General features: G+C 44.7%; 1 protein-coding gene across 2 annotated transcripts; it reads right to left on the bottom strand.

Annotated features, from left to right (window-relative positions):
* Window positions 1-3436: 3436 nt before the first annotated feature.
* On the bottom strand, window positions 3437-12643 carry LOC102755507 (leukocyte elastase inhibitor-like). 2 transcript variants are annotated; one of them, XM_015570511.1, is made up of 7 exons: window positions 12587-12643; window positions 11229-11403; window positions 8854-8991; window positions 8200-8317; window positions 5707-5849; window positions 5453-5620; window positions 3437-4375 (listed from the first exon to the last, which is right to left on the bottom strand). In XM_015570511.1, exons 2-7 carry the CDS (start codon window positions 11394-11396, stop codon window positions 3968-3970), a joined length of 1143 nt encoding a protein of 380 aa, XP_015425997.1. In that variant the 5' UTR covers window positions 11397-11403; window positions 12587-12643; the 3' UTR covers window positions 3437-3967. The 2 variants fall into 2 exon arrangements, with proteins under 2 accessions (XP_015425997.1, XP_015425998.1); XM_015570512.1 differs by lacking the exon at window positions 12587-12643 and adding an exon at window positions 11971-12020.
* Between the last annotated feature and the right edge of the window lie 1081 nt (window positions 12644-13724).

Below are 13724 nucleotides of genomic sequence, written 5' to 3'. Positions count from 1 at the left end.
CGGGGGGGTTGGGGGGTTGGGGCGTCGCCCCCTGTCACACACAGAGCCGCAGGGCGATCAGGGGGTTGGAGAGATCCTCCCTATCAGGCACACAGCAGGGCCAATCAGGGGTTTGGGATGCCTTCCCCTGTCAGGAACAGAGCAGGGCTGATAGGGAGGTTGTGGCCCTGCCCCGTCACACACAGAGCCACAGGGCGATCAGGGGGTTTGGGCGCTGACCCCTGTCACACTGATCCCAGTGCCGGGAGGCCTCTCAGCTCCGCTGATCCTGGTGCTGGGAGGCCTCACGGCTCCGAAGATCCCTGTGCTGGGAGGCATATTACCCTTTTACTATATAGGGTAGAGGCCTGGTGCACGGGTGGGAGCCAGCTGGTTTGCCCTGAAGGGTGTCCTGGATCAGGGTGGGGGTCCCCACTGGGGTGCCTGGCCAGTCTGGGTGAGGGGCTGAGGGCTGTTTTCAGGCTGGGACTGAAGCTCCCAACCACTCCTTTTTTTTTTTTCTTTTTTTATTCTGGGCCAGCTTTTTAGCTCTGAGGCCTCGGCTACTGAAAACAGGTTTCTGGCCTTTTTTTACCGTCTGTATTTGATAACAATGTTGTGGTCCGGCTAGCTGAAGCCCATATAGCTACTTAGAGTTGCAGCTGAAAGGCCGGCAAGTCAGGCGGGGAACGTTGGAGTCCTCCGTCACTGAAGCGAGCAAGCCTCCCTGTTCGCATCAGCTGCCTGGCTGCAGGCCGCCATCTTGGCTGCCAGTTAATTTGCATATCTCGCTGATTAGCCAATGGGAAGGGTAGCGGTCGTACGCCAATTACCATGTTTCTCTTTTATTAGTGTAGACTAGTGGGCTCGGTGCACAGATTAGTGGAAATAATTAGAAGAAATACTTTAATATTGCTATTTGCGCTTTCACCCTCAGCACTTGGGAGATAAGCGGTACCCCATTGTCGCCCACCTCAGCTGGACACACCAGCCTTGGACTGGTGCTGCCCACTCACTGCTCCACCATCCCACCATGGTCCTGCTCATGCTCAAGTTGGAGCCCGTTGGGGCAGCAGCCCCTCCACAGGTGCCTGCTGCCAGCGCCACATGGCCAATGCCCACCATATTACATGCCACCCCTGGTGGTAAGCACACGTCATAGAGAGCGGTCAAACTCCTGGTCTCCCTGTCAAACTCCCAGTCCTGAACTACCTCTAGAGGGGACAATTTGCATATTTGACTTTTATTATATAGGATTTGAGGTGTAAGGGTAATCTGCCCCTATGGATGATTTTTGTTTACATCTTCTATATGCCTCTGGATAGTAGCAAACCAGAATAGATGTAATCCAATACCAGGGATTGGAATTGGGGGGACTGTAAAAGGACTTACATCAGGACTACATTCTGAGCTGCTGCAGTCATACACCTAGAGTGTAGTTCTAATGTTGCCATGTGAAAACACAGGGTCACAATGGGCCCCCATAATTGACAGCCCAAAATTCTGCCTGCCTGACCTTGAACATCATCAAAATCCCTTCATCGTGTCCTATTACCTCAGTTGGATTGGGAAATGACCCTGGGGTAAAGGTGGCCCCAGTTTCCATAGTAACCAATTTACCCAGGATTGCTGAGTACTTCATAATCATGGCAGCTCCCTTGCCTTTGGGCTCCTGCTTGCTTGTTTTGGTTTTTTGGTTGTGTTAAAATGTCTGAGTTACCTATTTCACATTGCAGTAAAGAATTAGATGTTCTCCACATAAAATATTTATTGAATTCTAGTTTCTGCTCTGAAATTTACTAGTTGTTTTAACCTCAATAATTTATTTGTAGTCCATGAGCCTGCTCCCTCACATATAAAAGGGATTTGAGCAGAGTTGCATGGGGCACTGCAGTTCAGTTTCTACCTCTTTAGCACAATTTACTCTAAATCACTGTGCAGATTTTAGCATAAGAGCCCTACGAGAAGAATTACAGAATGCAGTGACTTGCTTTTCTTGTTTTTTCTATGACTAAGAGAACCTTCAAAATTGAAGCTGCCAGTAAGCATTTTAGAGGAAAAAAGGAAGGAAAGCTTGCCAACAGATTTGCTAAAATCTTATTTTTCTTTCATGGAATAACTGACTATCATCATGGATGTCAGTATTGTCAGTCCAAGAGCCCCATTCATCCTCTCTTTTCTGAGATCAGATATAAACAAGTAGAGGACTGAGATCAGTCTGGCTAGCAGAATCTTAGGAAATGTAATTAGCCAGCCCACCAGCTTTGTGGGAGCAAGAAAATGCAGCATTTCAAGCCCATTCCAAGCAGAGCATTTAATGAAGGTTTATAATGATCACAGAGCCCCTCCCCCACCCAGCATTGCATAAAGCCATCCCATTGCTATCACTATCTGGACTAGATGATGGAAATCAAGAGCCCTTATCAGAAAACACACTAAAAGCTGGTAACAGTGTGATCTTTGCCCCCCTCTTATTTAACAGTCTCTCCTACTTCACTTCTCTTTTGTAGTTTCATGGCATCTTTTAAGGATTCATTTCAGGCACAATTTTTTTTTATGTTTTTGTTTATTTTGTTTTAAATCATATAAAAGAAACTGGGTCCTAGAAGCTGCAGTGATCTAAGCAGCAGCAAGTTTGTGCATTCATCGTTTAAATACATTTAAATTATCACACTGCTGGCACACCTCATTTGCATGAAATTCTGCACCACACATACTAATTATGGAAAATTTACCCCCCAACCCCATCCCAGGGGGGGAAAAAAAACTACTTTGGAAGATAATTCTCATTGAAATCTACCCAAAATTCGTTTAAGTGAACTGTGACAAGATTATAAATGATATGAAAAATAACATTTTAATATTTGGCCATCAACTTAAGAAAATGGTTTGCCTATACAAATTTTTAAATTTTTTAATGTAGTCTACCCTCATATGGTCCTCAGAATTAAAGCATAATGAACAGGAAAGAAAAGAAAAAGAATGCAACTGAGTGCTAAGACAGGACAAATTGCCAGAACTAATGAAGGTAGAATATTTGCTAAATATCAAGTGCAGAATTTCATACAGCTAACAAGGTAACAGTCTATATTTTTCACTTCCATGGGCAAAGTGGATTTTGCAATTACCAGTTGCATTAAATGCACCAAATAAAGCTCCTAAAATTGATACTACAAGGCGCCACCTTAAGTTTTCCAGACTGCAACTGTGCATAATTTTAAAATGGTTTTCTTAAATTTATTTATTTATTTAAACATAACATGAGGAAGGTGTTAAAACTGGTGTAATAGCTCAATAGAATAAGTATTCCAGATTTTGGGGAGGGATGAAGAGAGAGATATTCAGAACCCTTCACCAGAATCCCCCCAACTTGATCATCGTGGATTAATGATGTGCTTTGTGGATGTGGTTAGTCAATGACACCTTGTGACCCCACACATACTACAAACCAGGCAGATAAAGGAAAAAAAGCTCTTTAATCCTTTGAAGACAGAGGGACTATAACAGAATGCTAATCCTGTAGAACAAAGGGTCAGAAACACTGGCCAAGGCAAATTTATCTTCATAATCCAACCCTTAACTGGGCTGCTATCCTATATTTCAATTGAATGTCTGTTTTTAAGCCTCCCTTCAACAATGACTGTCTCTCTATCATAGTTTCCAGAAGTCTATCTGTGAAATAAATTACTGTACTGTAATTTTTCTCATGGCTTTCAATATAGTACAGCAGTTTCTTCGTTTACTACACTGTCAAGAGTCTATGTATCTGCTTGGTGCATTCAAAAGCAATCACTAAATTTTTCAATATAAAAAAAGGAAAATAGATACCTATGCCAAAGTTAATGGGTGTAAACAGCCAACAGAGCTGACATTAGAAAGGAAGTTACAAATTATTTTGGGGGGGGGGTTAGACTTATTGTACAATATATATAATTTTCATATATTTTTGAAAGGGCCATTGATACAGCTCTGAGCTTTACCTTGGTTTCTAAGGGGTAGAAAGTCTTCCTAAGAACAGGATGTTAGTTGAGGGATTATGTCGAATGAAAAAAATGAATGGATGGTCGGCCACAAAATTTTCAGTTTCTGACATAAGCGCACAACCATATAAAATTTCGTCTTCGGCAGCCCCTGCTGCCTCTGTGCCCTCCTCATTAACTTCCACAAAAGACTTGTGCATAATTTTTGATATATAAAGACCTCTGACTCGTGACATGCCAGACAGATCAGCCTTGGTGTTAAAGAGATCCTCTATACCCAGGCTTTTCAGGTGAGAGTTGAGGTCGTAGCTCTCTTCCAGCTTGAACCTGGGCAGGTGGACGTTGACTTCAAAGGACCTCAGATTCTCAGGTTTGGTCCACTCATGCAGTTTTTCCAGGGTCAATTGTTCTTCGATCTGAAATGAGAAAGGGCAAAAGAAGAGGTGAGAACTATTCCACATAAGCAAGGCAATACACATTATTTACATGAATGGATTCATGTTATCAGTTCCTAATCAGTTTCCTTCATGTTTTGTGCCAAAATAAATTCCATTTGGAGGATTTCATTTCTTTTCAGCAATTGGTGATAATAGAACAGAGCTGTGGTCCAAGTCATCAAGGGCTTAAGTAGCAGATATTTTGGACATCAGATGCATCAACTACCCATCCTTCCACTCACACAAACATCCATCCACCCAGGCTGTCCTAAACCCCTACCACACTGGATTACTGTGATAGGCCATGATGGCTCTTATTATTTTAACTGGTTAATTGGTGCAATGTAAAATTCAAAATTTTTCTTCTATTTCTTCTATTCTGAATCCTACGATCATACTGATTTTAATACATACTTTATACATGTCAATAATTAATATTGAACCTCTTCCTGATAACAAGTTTGGTTAGGGAGAGGGTAGAGAAAAACCACAGAGCTGGCTAGAGACTCTAAAGAAAACCATAATCTTCACAGTTTTGCCTAGTCCTAGCCTGACAAGAAATGTCTTCGCCTTTAACTGAAATAAAATGGAAACATCATACAAAGTTCATATGAGAAAGTAGGCTTAGCTTTCAAACTAGTGTGTCATATTGGTCTTTTCTACCACGTAGCGGTTGGAAATTTAATTGACAGTCTATATGAATTATGATAAGAAGGAGCAGTGTAATAATGGGATCACATTGTACAAGGTGAAGCTACCCAGTATAAATGTCTTGGGTTTTTTAATTTTAATAAATTTGTTGCAATAAAACAATTCTACTTTTACTGCACTTTCCTCTAAAGTGTATTTAAGAAAATTCCTTTGAGCTGCCACTGACATGTTAAATTTAATATAGACTCTTATGTTCCCACCACAACTGTTCACTGACAGTCCCTGAAAAGTTAATCTTAGGGCTTCAGAGTAGCAAACATTGATGACCTACTACCACACAACTTACACAATCTCTGAACCGATCTGTTAGAAGGAAACACGAAGCATGAGCGTGGGAGCCGTTACCTTCTTCAGACCTGTGGCCTCGTCCTCGATGTCATCTGGCAGCAGGATGACCATGCTGAGGTCCCTGCCTTGGTAAGGCAGCTCCAGCACCCGGCACTTAAGGTCCTCGATGTAGCCAAATGGAAATTTGCTTTTCTGATACATCATTTTCACTGTTTTTGTGTCTTTCTAAATAGTTGAATAAACCAAGTCACTCACAGTATTATCTGCATTCTCTTAGAGCAAAGAGCAATTTTATAATTACATCACCTCACCTTATTCAATCTGAAAGGAGTATCGGTTGTGGCCTCTTTACTGAATTTCTCCTGCCAGTTTCCTTTGAAATAGATGGCATTAACTAGCACAAGTTTGGTCATATCATCAACCATGCCTGCAGCCAACAATTCTGGAATTTTCCCTAAAGAAATAAAATAGGTTTTTTTAAAAAAATTCACATATTAGCATCCCATTCTTGAACTGCATTGAAATGCAATTCAAATTCATACTTTTTATTTAATACCCATTAATGTGTTAAGTTAGGGAAGCCCTACCAGTATGTTCTGACTGTAAATAAACCAACTAAAGGGTTTAAAAGCTAAAAACAGGACAATCTTTTCTGCATTGTATGAGAAACAATGAGCCTTCTTTTGTGAATGGCTATTCTTTGGCAAGGATAAAAAATATTTTTTTATGAAAATGATCTATACTAATACAAGGGTAATAAGGTAATTAGGCCAAATATCTTCCAGATGACCATGTGGACATTCTTTGGGACAAAACTATGGTGGCGGGGCCGAGGCAGGGGCGGTTAGTGGTGATCAGGCAAGCAGAGGACAGCAGTTAGGTAATCAGGACAGAAGGGGAGAGCAGTTAGTGGACTCTGGATGGCAGGGGAGAAAAGTTAGGGGGATTAGGCCAGCTGGGGAGAGAAGTTAGGGGGATCAGGCCAGCAGGGCACAGCGGTTATGGGGATCAGGCCAGCAGGGGAGTTCAGTTAGTTGAATCCAGCAGGCAGGAGAGAGCATTCAGGGGGATCAGGCCAGCAGGGGAGAACAGTTAGGGAGATGAGGCAGCTGGGAACAGTAGTTAGGGCGATCAGGCCAGCAGGCAGGTGAGCAGTTAGGAGCCAGAAGTCCCAGATTGCAGGAAGGATGTCGGAATGCTGCAGGGATCTGGCCTAAAACAGCAGTCGGATATGCCCCGAGGGGTCCTGGATTGAAGACGGTACAGGCCAGGCTGAGGGACCCTACCCCATGCACCTATTTCATACACGGGGCTTCTAGTTGTTAAATAAGTCACTTCTTCAAAGCCTCCAAGTGGAAGCTGCTCTCATAGAAAATATTTTAACACATATCCGAAGGCTAAGACAGTTCCTCCTCTGAAACACCAGTTCCCTTGTGACTGCAGCATGGCCATGAAGAATGCCTTGGATGGGAGACAGGTGTTGGGTAGGTGCCTTGATTCAGACCTAGACAAGGTTAGAGAGAGTGGTGGTGGAGAAACAGATGAGATGGAGCCATCCCTGACAGCTTGGACAAGACATTTGCCAAAATACTTATGGCCACAGCAGTTTGTGTAACAAGTATGAGAATATTAGAGACCTGATGTATCAAATTTGTGCCAGGGGCTCAGCCTCTGCCACCACGGCTTCATCCTGAAGGTCGTCTAGAAGGTGTCCAGTCTAATTACCATATTATGCTTTTATTATTATAGACTAGAGGTCCAGTGCATGAAATCTGTGCACTGGGGTGGGGGTGGGGAAGGGGCTCAGCTTGGTCTGCACCCTCTCGTAGTCTTGGAGCTCTTGGCTTATGTCTGAGTGTTGGCTTAGGGACCACTGACCTTCGGTGGGGAATGAGCCTAAGTCATCCATCAGACATCCCTAGCAGTGCTGGGAGGCAGGAGAGGATCCGGCTACCACTGCTGTGCTCACCAGCTGTGAGTTGGCTTCCGGCTGAGTGGCATTCCCCCTGTTGGTGTTCAATGACCACCAAGGGGAATCTCTAGGGTTGAGCAGGCTCCGGCCTAAACTGGCTCTCCGACATTCTCTGAGTGGTCCCAGATTGTGAGAGGGTGTAGGCCAGGCCAAGGACCCTACTGGTGCATGATCGAGGCTGGGAGTGATGAGGGAGTTTGGCCAGACAGAAAGGGACAGTGGGAAGGTGCCAGGGCATGTCCGGCCCACTTCGCTCAGTCGCGATTGGCCAGACCCCAGCAGCAAGCTAACCTACTGGCCGGAATGTCTATCCCCTCATGGTCAGTGCACATCATAACAACTGGTTGACTGGACGACTGTGTGCCCCCTGGTGAACAGTGAACGTCATAGCAAGCAGTTGAGTTGCCATAGCATATCATTAGTATATTGCCCTATGATTGGTCGAACAGACAACTGACCAGATAACCTGATGCTTAGCATATTAGGCTTTTATTATATAGGATTCTTTTCCATAATCTGGGCCAGGATGGATTTTCCTCAAAGCTTTATCTTTTTTATCCTACATTCAATATTACTTTTAATTTTAAAATGTGGTTTTGTGAATTTATGGGGAAAATATTTAGCTGCTTCAGTGAAAGCATGTTGAACTTCCTACTTTGAGGAATTTCCACATTTAAAAGCTGTCTGGCACTGGGCAGTGGCAGAGTTTACCCCTAGGAAGAGGGTGAGGGCAGAGGAAAAGGGCAGGGAATCATCTGCAGGCTGGGAAAGTGGAAGGAGGAAAGGAATGGCCAGTGTATAATGAATGCCTACATTCGGCCCGCTCTCTCACCTTCAGTCTGCCCTTTGACCCACTCGTTTATCACCTTTCTTGCATCTTCAGAGGCTCGCTGAAAATCTACACTGGCCAGTTCAGCACCATACATTTTCTGGGTTGAAGCTAAGAATTCCTGTTTAAGACAAAAAAAGGTAAAATAAACCCAAAACACAAATAAGTCCTACTACATACTGAAATGGTTTTCTAAAATCCTTAAAAGCAGTAGAAATTGTCCTAAAAGACATAAATTTCATTGTAACAAAAAATTCTAACCCTTGCACTTTTTGCATTATTGTAAAAAACACATAACATTAAATTTACCACCTTAATCATTTTAAATGTACAGTTCAGTAGTTTTGGTGTCACATAAAATTTACCAATTTTTTTCTGACCTTTGGCTAACATTTTCATAAATAAGTATACACTGATTGTTCCTGTAAGTGAATTATGGAATTCACTCTTGCTTTAGTAACACAGCCAGGGTCAGTCTTTTCCTGTGAAGATTATCAAATGAAATCAAATCCTTAATGGGGATACTGCCATCTGTTTAAATTCTGGATTTTATATATGAATGTTTATAAAAATAAAAACTGACATCTGCGACTTGATTGGGCTGGAAAATGTCTGCACTGTTTCTTGAGTTTTAGCATGTGAATGTAAAGTACTCACCGGGAGGAACTCATAGGTTTTCTCTCCATATAACCTATTAGCAAGTTTCAGAATATAGGGAGCTCCGCGCTTGTTGATATCAGCATTCAGACTCTGAAAACTTGAATGAATCTCCTTAACTGCATCGAAGTGAAGAGTCTAAAATAGAGGAAACATTCCTTCTATAGCCATTTATTTTGAAACGGATTCCTTGACATTTGCTTCTATCAAATAAATTAATGCTTTTATTACTAATTATCAATAATTCCCAGCCCAATAATTTATTAAACTTTCATTGGAGAACAAAAGAATAGAGAATCTAAAATTTATAGCTTTTTGAGACATAATTACATCAGAAGCTATTTCTATACCATCTTTTTATAAATATAGTCCCATCAATGTAAGTGGTTAATAGGTTAAATATTTATCTAAGTCTGTTTTTTCTCCAGAGAAAATCGTAACTGGTATATTCGTATATAAATTCTGTATCAAATAGAGTTTTACTGCAAGTTCTCAGAAATAAACAGCAAAATTAAGACTCAATCCCCTATGTGGGAGCACAAAGATATTATAGAATTGAGGGGATTTTTAAACTACACTATCAGCATCAGTAACTTAAAAATAACATCTATAAACGTAACATTCAGCAAAAGTTTAATTTTCATGTTTCAAATCAAGAATCCCTTTATGGTCTTATAAGTCCTGGGCTGAATCTTTATTTCATCACACAAAGAATAAACCTACACAATGTAGAAAGACCAGTTACTCACCAAGATAGGGAATGTTTGCACAGTTGCTATGATAGATCTGCTTTAATAGAAAAGCAGGGAACCCTTAAAATGACTTTTTGCTGAGGTAATATAGTCCCCTGATAAACCTCAAAATAGAAGCTGACTTTACCCTGCAGAAAGCAACTAACTATTATTACCAGGGGATAAAATTAAAAGTGGGTTTTTTAAATATAAAAATGCTTTCATGTCTGCAGCTGTAAAGACCATTGGATTTTCATAAAATTCAATATAATAAAGAGGTAGTATCCAAAAATGACCATCATGCTCTCCCACAAGATGACTGCCCCCATGTGGTCACCAGATGGCCACACCCAAGTAGTCTCAAGATTGCTATGCCCATGTTGTCACAAGATGGCCTACAAGGGAGGGTAGTTGGGGGCGTACTGGCCAGCAAGGGAGAGAAGTTGGGAATGACATGAGTGGCAGGGGAGGGGCGACCAGGTGGGCAGGAGAGGGCAGTAGGGGGGAGACCAGGCCTGAACAGGAGGGCAGTTGGGGGCAATTGAGCCCACATGGGAGGGCATTGGGGGGCAATCAGGCTGGCTGGGAAGCAGTTAGGAATTGATCAGTATGGCAGGAAGAAGTGGTTACAGGAAATCAGGTAGGAAGGAAGGCTAGCGATTGGGAGGCAGCAGTCCCCGATTGTGAAAGGGATTGTCCCTGTGGGATTGGGCCTAACCCAGCATTTGGGCATTCTCTGAAGGATCCCTGATTGGAGAGGATGCAGGCTGGGCTGAGGGACAATCTCCACCCACAACCCCTCAGTGCACGAATTTTGTGCACCAGGCTCTATTGTGGAAAAAAATTATTTGCAGCTAGAACAGATGGATAAACTTGAATCCAAAGCAGGACCTTCCCCAGTAACTGGCACCTTGTAAACTCTCCATTATTCAAGGAGAGCTAGAGCTCCCCTCTCAGAATTCAACAAAGACCACACAGCACAGTGGTGGGCCCCACGCCCATGAAGGCCAGGTGGAAGGACAGGCATTACTGCTTCTTCTCCCTGTAACAGGGACCTGCCATACCACCCAGGGCGTGGCCCTGTCCCTGCAGCAGCCACACCTCACTTTTTTCCTCGGCTTCAGGCCCCCCTACCCACACAGGCACTTGTGCCAGGCACATGACTAGGCCTCAACAGTATAACAGCAGGATCTCCTGTTCCCTCAAAAAGGCAACACCGCCAGCTACCTCCATTCCCTGTGTCATTTTGTGCTGAAAGGTAACATTACATCGCAGGCATTATTAATGAGTAGCGGGTTACATGCAAAGCAAAAACTGAAAATTCTGAAGTGAGAGGAGATGTCTTCAAAAATTTGCAGACGGCAAGAGAATTAGGGCTTTCATAGCTTTCTTCACCACAGTATCTTCAGCCAAACAAAAAACAGTGCCTGGCACATAGTATGTGCTCAGTAAAAACTCAATCATGAGTGAAAGCCTGCATATAAATGAAATGCTCTTGGGGCTTTTCTGAAAGTCTGGCCTCATCGTGTGTAGTTGTGGAACACACAAGCACAGTGTTTAAAGCTCCCTGTAAGAGCTCAGAGGCACACCTTTTTAGGAGGGACTTGCAGGGAACCCACACTTCTTTTGTTAGTTTCTGCTGACCTTGGACATCTGTGCCTCGGTAGTGCCTCTGGCCCCCAGAAAGACCATGGCCAGCGCTGAGGAAATGCTCATGGGGGAGATGAAGATGTTCCCAGAGGGGTTGCTGTCCTTCAGGGTGCGGAAGAGGTCCACTGCGAACCGGGTGTTGGCCGAGCTCAGCTGCTCCATGGTGAGGCTACAACACAGGACAGAGGCCTAGCACACCAGCCAATATGGCAACGACATTTCTCCACGTCCCCCTCGCCCTGAAACACCCGGAAACTTGTACTTCCTTTTCTTTTTCCAGGAGGACAAGAGCACTGTCTCATGAGCACACAGGTGGGAACTGGACAAGGCTCCATCAGCGACCCAGGGCCAGGACCCAGGGAGCCAAGAGGGCTCTGACTTGCAGACTCAGCAGCCAGGACTGGGCCTTTCCTATTCAGTTGGGGAGCACACACATTCCCACCCTTTACCTGAGATGATAATTCTCTATTAGAAATTCATAGCTGACTGCTCCGCATTAAAGCAAATTTCAGCAAAGTGGTCAATTTTCCTCATTTCCAAGATTCAGTTGCTAACATTTAGAGAGGTGAAGTGTCCCAAGTCCTGAGGCTGGTGTAGGATGTGAGAGTTTGAAAACCCAGCACAGGCCTTAGGGTTGGGGTGCAGCCCACCAGGAGCGGGGGCCAAGCATCCTCTCAGACACCCACCCCTCAGGGGCAGGTGACTGGACTTCGACCTCAGCTCAGAAGCCTGCTACCAATCCTGACTCCTCTCAGAGCTTGTTTCCCCAGAGATGGGCAAGGAAGGATAATAGTGGTGCTCGCTGCCTCCCTGTAAGTAATACATTGAATTAACACTGTTGTTAATGGAAAGTAACCTCTCATATTGGCCTCTCCTCGCTCCCTCCCTCCTTCCCTCCCTCCCTCCTTCCCTCTTCAGCATTGAAAAGCTATACCCCCCTGGGCTGCCTAAAAACTGCCACAAACTGCTCAGGGAGGCAAGGAGTTGAGAAAGGAATAAAAATATTATGATCTCAGGCTTGGTTCTGGCTTCAGACCAAAAGACTAGTCCAGTCCATCACAGGCTTGCTGGCCCTCTTGCCACCGCCACCCCCACCCCCACCCCCCACCCCCTGGCCTCTCATTAGGGTGTTAGGTGGAGGATTATTCCAGTCTTGCTCCCACTCAGATGAGCAGTGGAGGTAGCAATCCCAGAGGTGCAGGCAGCCATCCAGGGAAAGGGCAGGGGCTGCTGGTACCCAGGCCACTGATGGCCAGGGCGGAGTCAGAAGTAGGCAGCTGGCAGATCCCAGCCCTGGGCAGCCCCACTGGTTTCGTCCCACTTCCCTAATGGGCCTGGTGCCCAGATCTCACCCTTTGCTGGCTGCTCCTGGGAGGGGCTGTGGTTCTGAAGATGCTGCAGCATCAAGCCCTGCCCTTATATAGTCCCTGAGATGGGTGCAGCCTGGGAGGGGCTCCGGATCTGATGATGCCTGCAGTGCAAACACATCCCCGAGGCTGGTGCAGCTATTGGCCTGAAGGAGGAGGAAAGGGGTGGGGTTTAGGGGGAGAGAAGGGTGGGGCTAGGGGCGGGGTGCTGTGGCAGAGCTGCAGAAGGAATAGGGTGGGGCAGCAGGGCAGGCGCAGCTGGAGTCCAGGCACTGCCAGTACAATCCTAGATGAGGATGAACTCCATTCAGTGCCCTATACAGGAGATGAGCACCTTTTGGAGTCTAGGTGAACTCAGAGGTCTGGCAAGGACCTGATGGCCTAGGTCTTGCCTAAGTGTGAATCACTGAGATGACATATGTATCGTCTCTTACAGGGCAAACTAGGCCCTCTGAATCTCATCTATATACTCCAAAATGGTTTTGTTTTCCTGTGTTTTTGTTTTTGTTTTGTGGGGTGGGAGGGACCACCAGTATAAAGTAAAACAGTCCTTTCAGCTGATGGTCATTGGTGCCAGCTCAATGCCACCAGGAATCTCCAATTTAGGGTGCAGTGAAGAAGGAAATTTCATTCAGTGCAAACAGTTCAATTGTGATACAGCTCAGTTACTAGCATGAAGCAGCAGGTGACAAGGTGGCCCTCTCTGGCTAGCCAGCTCTGCTAAGCTCTGGTCTGCTCCACCTGCTCCATTCCCATCTCCCTCTTCCTGTTTCTCCATGAAACAATCTTGAGTGGAAAGAGAAAGTGTGCTCCCAGAGCCAGAAAGAAGCTGGCTTAAATAGAGAGAATTCCCCACCACTGGTCTCTGATTGCTCCATCCTCATGCAAAGGAAGACTTCAAGTCCTCAAAGTTTCATTGCTCCAAAAAGCACTGTCCTGATTGGTCAGAATGGAGCTGCTCTGATTGGTTAGTGAAAATGCTGATAAGGATAGAAGTGCACAGTTCCAATTGAATGGGGAAAGCCTCAGTCTTAAAGATTGAGATATATTCTCAGGACTCCTAAGGGCTGGCTCAGATGCAGGAACACAGTCCAGGCAGGCAGCTCCGGGCAGCCTCCTCCTT

Source organism: Myotis davidii, unplaced genomic scaffold (assembly GCF_000327345.1).
Source record: "Myotis davidii unplaced genomic scaffold, ASM32734v1 scaffold3927, whole genome shotgun sequence".
Taxonomy (NCBI): Eukaryota; Metazoa; Chordata; class Mammalia; order Chiroptera; family Vespertilionidae; genus Myotis; species Myotis davidii.
This window is presented reverse-complemented; position numbering and strand designations above follow the sequence as displayed.